The 7,088-nt window shown below is 40.1% G+C and overlaps 1 protein-coding gene across 1 annotated transcript; it reads right to left on the minus strand.

Annotated features, from left to right (window-relative positions):
* Nucleotides 1-6,673, minus strand: LOC104427634 (F-box/kelch-repeat protein OR23). Its single transcript, XM_010040699.3, has 2 exons — nt 5,411-6,673; nt 1-527 (listed from the first exon to the last, which is right to left on the minus strand). Exons 1-2 carry the CDS (start codon nt 6,364-6,366, stop codon nt 236-238), a joined length of 1,248 nt encoding a protein of 415 aa, XP_010039001.1. The 5' UTR covers nt 6,367-6,673; the 3' UTR covers nt 1-235.
* Between the last annotated feature and the right edge of the window lie 415 nt (nt 6,674-7,088).

Genomic DNA, 7,088 nt, shown 5'->3' on the forward strand with positions numbered 1-7,088 from the left:
TTCCGTGAACCTAATGATGCTTCATTAAGCATCGTTGGAGCTTTCGGTCGTTTGAAAAACTAATAATCTGTACATCCTCGGTGGTTATTTCCAAAGGGAATTATTTGGAGTCTCTAGTCCTCTCCAGACACAAAATCTGTACATCGACATATACATAAGCATATACAGTGAGCTACCCATGGCAGCTAATGTACGGCGAATGACTTTGAAAACAATACAGACTATACTTTTCACTCTACAGATGAATGGTGCACATTACGGCAGTCCTAAAATCCAAAGGGCAATGCAATGGCGACTTCCTGACAAGAGATCGCCATGTCTTCTTCCTTGGACAATAAACCTGAACAAAGAGAGTTCCTCCCCTCTTGAATGATCGTGACCGTCGGGTTTCTGCTAAATCATTTCCATTCAGAAGAGTCATAACATACAATTCCCCATCCAGCGCAATAAATCCAAACGAGGAGTTGCCTGGAGCCTTTGTTGGGACACTGGACTCCTTTCGCCAACGATTCGCCGTCATGCAATATCTGTACATGCGTGCAAGTTCAAAGAAAATCATAAGAGACATCAGCAGAGATGCAGCTCCTGTTGTCACATGAAAACCACAATATACTTAAAATTCTTACATGCATAGCCAAGTTTATCTACATATCACAACAGCAACGCCCACCCAAGTTTCATAAGCCAGCAGAGGTTCATGTGCCACCCATGAGCTCACCCGAAAATATTAATTCAAGCATATTAAAGAATTATAGATGAGCCCACAGAAATTAATTTCCAAGTCTCTTGTGTCTTCCCCCTATTCTCCCAGAAATAGTAATGTTTAAAATGTCAAAGCGAGACCAATGAGAAAAGAACCTCCAAAGCAATAAAAGAACCACATATGACATAGGATAAGTTAGTATCTTCCAGTAATAATGAAGTCCTCAACCATTCTTAATTGCAACAGAACTCTTGGAATGAACTTAGCAAGCAACAAATTTGCATCTACAGAGACCAAAACATTACCAACTCTAATATCATATCTGTAAAGAGCTAATGCAAAGAATCAAGCAATAACTACAGTCTCAAATTGATAAATGACAACTATTCAATTTATAAGAAAAGATTTCAGCAACAAAATCTCCCACATTAGAACCACCAACTTTCACTTCTAAACAGAGCAAACTTACTTTATTTCCCAAGACTACCTGTTTAATTTCAATTGTGAGACCAATTTAGACCTCTAACATTCCATATTAGGATATTCATCATGAAAAACTACTGCGATAAGTAGCCAAAGCTCCAGGACAAGATATCCCCATGGACTTCCCATATTTTCTAGCTTGAGAAACTACAGCCTTAAGATTATTACTAGCAACAAGTGCAGCTGCCCTAGGCTTCTTCCTAGACTATGATTAGCACTAAAGGTACTAATATCTTCAATCATCTCTGGGCAGAATTAATCTCCCAACACCTCTTGAGCAATCTCATGACCAACAGAAGATTCAGCCACAGCCTCTTCTTCCAAAGATTTTAGTACTCATAGGAATTGTGTACCACTGATCCCTTCTCCATGGCAACAAGACAAGGTCTAGAATCAGTACTAACAGCATGATCTTCCTCGAATTGAATCTGTTTGTTAGATACCCATTTCTTCTTTCCTTCCACTACTTTCCAGGAATTTCCAACTTCAGCATTAAAATGCAACCACCATCTCAGCATCAGATAACATGACAGATATAAAAGTCTCATGAGGAATACTCACATTAATTTTCACACAAATTTTGGCAGAATTCAGACTATTTTTTCTCCGATTCTCTATCTAAACATTTTGCAGGTACAACCTTTAGGAGTCATCAGTCATAAGCACTTTCCTCAATTCTAATGAAACAGGCTTCTTAGCTTCATCAATCTCCAGAACAGATAAATTTGGTTCTCATTCACGCAGCAATAATGGCTGATCAAAATAAAACATGCAGCACAAAATGATTCGCAAACACCTCAGTCTCACCATTACATTTCCACAATCAATTCACAACAACGTTATAAATTAATTTCAGATCCAATTGCGTGCCAACAACTTGACCAACAAGACCATAACTCCACGTTTTAACCCCTCATCAAGTACCTCTCTCAGAGGCTTTAAAACAAATTTGCCATCAAGCATCTCAGGCTTGTAGTAAGAGAGCTTCGTTAATTCAGAGGAGTTCCCCTAAAAAGCTTGTTTGCACAAATACTCTATCTTAGGGCAAATAGGAATCTCACTCACAATCAATTACAACAGTCAAATTTATTGCCGTTTGATTTATGCATAGTAGATTGAGTCACATATAGGCAAACAGCAACAACCCAATCAACTGCATTCAATGCCTTCCCAAGAAGTTCACAGCAAATCACACTAATCAGCCTCAAAATCTTCTGAACTAAACAACACATCCTGGGCCAAATGAGGATTTAATGCAATAGTAGAAGCCAAATGAATAGAATCCAGTTGATTGACAGGCTCAAAAAAGCAGAAAATCAGCAAAAAGATTGATAGCTTCTTCAAATTCAGCAGCAGTACACCGAGACGAAATTTCATTTCCTGCCATCAAGAAATTTTTTATCACAACCTAATTTGATGTTCAAACAAATTTATAATTCTTAGGATAGGAATGTTTTCACCAAACTTTGGTGTAGATGAAGATTGCATCCTTTCACAACTAAAAGAGCTTTAACTGGATTACAATTCTTGTCGAATTAGTAGTCTCATCTATCAAATTGAATAGACTTCCTTATGCATTTGGAATACAATATATCGTGCTTCCCCTCTGTTTGTTGGAAAATCTGCCTTTTTGAATACTTGCCCTACCTCAAATTGAAGTAGAATTTCAGAAGAGCTCTTATATATACCCTTTTACTTCTTTCCATTTAATAGTTAAGGGAGATTATTCGATTTTAACATATTTTTCTTTGAATTATGTGATGCTGTTTTTTTCATCTGTGATGCTAAAAAAAAAAAACCCAAGCCTGATACTTAAAAAGCTTTGACCATGATGCCAGATGAATATACTCATATTTCTCTTTAAATTCTCTATCATATTAGGCCTAACTATTTTGAAGTAATCTTTCATGCATAATAAGTATTAAAAAGTAAGCAATGTAAGACAAGAGTCCAAAGTAATAAATCCAGATACAGAACTTGAAGATAAATCTCAGTGAACGATAATTTAAATTGAGTAAACTTTAGGCATCACATCTGAGGGACACTTAATAACTTGTATATAACCCAAGATAATTTATAGAAAATGATATCCAGGGTTTGACGATGCACTATGGAGGAGATAAATCTGAATAAACCTGTATTTATGGTGCGACAGGAGGATTTAATCCCAACTGTATACACCAACAACAATATAAACCAAGCCTACTCATAGTAGGTGGAGTTATTACACCATTAAGCTCAATTCTGTTTTAGATCCTCTGTAAGTCCATACTTTTTTCCTTATCGTCTCCCTCCATGTCCATTTAGGTTTTCTTGCTCCTTATAACCAATCTTTCCATCCATCGCTCACGTGTCATCAATTTGACCAAACCACCTCCAACAACCTTCTCCTATGTAATCTCAATTGGGGTAATGCCCATTTTTTTTTTCTCTGGATTTAAGTCATTTTCCTTGCACGTCCACATATCCCACAAGGCATTCTCATCTCAGCCATACTCATTTTGCAAACATGTCGATGTTCAATTGCCCAGTATTCTGTATGATAAAGCATGACTGACCTCATTGCCATCCCATAGTATTTTCTGCAAGTGGCATTCAATATACTATGGAGTTTTTGTACTGCTAGGACAGGATGGGCTACACAGGATAAAATTGACAAGTCGTGGTCATGACTAATAATGAGACTGTCATGCGAAGGCAATGCCAAGTCAAGATGGTGGAGCCATGCATTTATCCTTTTGGACCATGGTTCCAATCATTCTCACATCCTATTGATGTTCTTAACTACAGCTAGGGTTTGCCATTTGAATGGGACTGATCCTGTCACTATTCATACAAAGATGAGTGCAACAGATGGGCAGAGCACCAGGCTTAGCTCCAGGAGCAAGTTCTTTGAGTTTCCCTCACAGCACATGTTACTTTTGTGCTAATCTCAACAACAGGGTCAAAACCAAGTTGACTGTTATACCTGTTGAACCTGGTCAAATTTAATTCTCAACCAAAATGAGCTGGAAAAAAATACGGACCTGAATTTAATCCAATTATCAATTCAATGACGCAGATCTTATTACGATAATCTAGTTGGCATGATCGTACTTTAATTTTGTATACCTGTTTGTTTTCCTTTATAAGCATCCAGTCTATCAGATAGTATCCAACTAACATCCATCAGCAAGCACATTAAATAGAGTAGGGCTTAATATCCAAAAGTTAGGGACAAAAAAGCAATCTGAGGACACACCACAGTTAGAAAAAATATACAAGAAGATGCAGAAAATACATACTCCAAGACTTTCTTGCCATTTAAACCAGTAAGCAACAGAGCTTGGCAAGCAAGTCAATGTGCGTCCAGGTGGACTTTTACTTATGCTTTTTTCTTATTCTAAATCTTGCAACTGACGCACTTGACTAATTCATAACACAAAACCCTGAACCTTTTACAATATATAAATGTTAGCACGTACATTTACATCAAATTTTTTCATAATTTCTTGAAATTTGGATATTATAAATCATGGCAGGGAAGCAAAAAGTTGCTTTTTGCTATTTAAAAAGTATAAACAAACAGGCTAAGTATTTTCATTTACAAAAAGAAAGGAAAGGAAAAGGATACATCACATCTCCCTCATCAAAGATTTTGTTATGAATGCTCGATAAAGAAAAGATAAAAAAACATTACCATCAGTTCAGATAGTTGCACCCGTTTTCAAAATGGTGAAGTGTAAATTGCTCTTTCTCAGGCAGTCTATTCAGGCACCACATAAGCCGTGGTGTTAAGAGATGAGGACTCATCATTATAAACCCAATTGGAACATATTATCTCCATTCATAATTCACTCATTGAATGAAATTTCTAAACAACTTAATTACCTGCTAGATCTAGCTCACTTGTTAAGACCTCAGGTTTACAAATACAGAGAGAGCATTGGCAATAATAACTAACCCAAAACACAAGTATCATTACTCAACCCCCTCCATAACTAGCAAATTCAGCTTTAATGCCATTTTTCCAGATTCCTTGAAAACTCAAGTGTAGCATTACACATTCTAATGTCATCGAACACGTGTACCATCTCATATGAAATCACAAAGATAACTATAAACGTACATATATAAAAACATGCAGCACTAGTTTGAAAAGTGGAAGCTCACAGACAGAATACACAAAAGAAATAGAATACAAATGAAAAGGATCAGCTAGATTGTTCAAGTAAATTGAGATACCTGAAGATATCATTCTCATCAAGCATAAATATGCCAGGCATGCCCCGTTCATCATCATCAAGAACAACAATCTTTCCCAATTTCCTTCTCTCACCTTCTTCCCACATATCCCCCACCTCCCTCCACTTCCCGCAATCATAACCCCCATCATTCAACTCAAGCACCACAGCATCCCTATAATACTCATCAACCGGAAACACACCTGAGATAGTCCTGGATCGGCCATACCCACCCATCACCCAGAACTCCCTATGTTCACCGGTCCTCACCAGAAAACCCACACACCCTGCCCTGAATCTAGGAAGCCCATGCAATGCAACCCACTCATCCTTCTCAATATCGTACCTCTCCACCGAACTCATTCTACTCCCAGCCGCCCCGAACATGTTGTGCCGAGACCCACCACCGGCAACCAGAATCTGGTCTGAGTTGGGAACAGCCGCGCAAGCGAAGCTCCCACGCGGGGAAATCATTGGGGCAAGCCGGTCCCACCTGTTGGTGAAGAAATTAAACCGGAACGTTGAGGAAGAAGGCAAAGGGCGATCGAGAGGGAAGGACCGGGCATCGAAATGCGACCCGCCGAGCACGTACAAGTTGGGGCCAATAGAAACGGAAGTAAAATTGCAGAGGCCGTAGACATGAGGGTTGGGAGGGAGAGGAGGCAGAGGGCACCAGGCCAGGGAGTGAGGGTCGAAGAGGTAAGGAGAGGCGATCGAAGGGTCCTGAGGGAAGATGCAGAGGAGGTGCGAGAGGGCCTTAGGGTTACGGTGGCGAAGCGAAATCAAGTTCTTGGAGGAGAAAAAGACACGCCAGGACTTGCAGGTTGCCTTGAGCCGACCCTGATGCGGATAAGGAACGAACGAGAGCACCAAGGCTCCGATGTCATTGGGGAGGCCCGGCAAAAGGGTCGCGGCTTCCGGCGTCGCGGGTGCTCTCGGGGACGAAGACCGCACCATTTCGAATCTCGAAACGGTCGTACCTCAGCACTCTGCGGCCACAACGCTCCGATCAATCTCGCTCCGTCAAAGATCCTTGCATACCCACGACGCACTGCCCACGATTCTCGACGGAACGAAGCTCCGATCGTCGGAGCACGTACGGCGGAAGCTCCCGATTCTTCCCCTTTTTTCCTGCGACGCCCGATGCTTAACAGCGACGGAGGGGGGCGGCGAAGGTGACGAAGAAGAGGGGCGACTGGTTCAAGCGTTACGTTGTTGTCTTGAAGAGCAAGCCGCGGCTTTTCCTTCGCAGTTACGTCCAGATATGATCACGGATAGAGTGCGAAGGGAAAGCCAGTTTCCAGAGTCAAGTCAACCCACACGTGGCGTCGCAGTAGGATCCGCCCCTAATTTTCGATAAGACCTCGTACGATTCCTATGCGTATTTTGGGTCCATAAGGTCCTATATTACACCATCTCCAAAAAAGAGAGTCCTATATTGCAACTTTTCTTCCATCAACCTTGTCTGTAAACAGTCGAACACATGGATTGAATCGAATTTGAATCCGACTCAAATTAATTCATATCGATTTTTTTTATATAATGTATTTATAGCAATTCATTTCCAATCCGATTTGAACTCACTCATATTCAATCCAAATTGTTTATTCACTAACTTGTTTTTTTTTTTTTTTTGGGAATTATTGACTAGTGTTATTATACAAGGCATGTGATGTTTG

Source organism: Eucalyptus grandis, chromosome 2 (genome assembly GCF_016545825.1).
Source record: "Eucalyptus grandis isolate ANBG69807.140 chromosome 2, ASM1654582v1, whole genome shotgun sequence".
Taxonomy (NCBI): Eukaryota; Viridiplantae; Streptophyta; class Magnoliopsida; order Myrtales; family Myrtaceae; genus Eucalyptus; species Eucalyptus grandis.

Excerpts from the sequence above, each read along its gene's own strand:
- LOC104427634 (XM_010040699.3), bottom strand. The coding sequence starts at position 6,366 with ATGGTGCGGTCTTCGTCCCCGAGAGCACCCGCGACGCCGGAAGCCGCG. Across the intron at positions 528-5,410 it reads GATGAGAATGATATCTTCAG|ATATTGCATGACGGCGAATC; the intron begins GTATCTCAATTT and ends ACGCATGTACAG.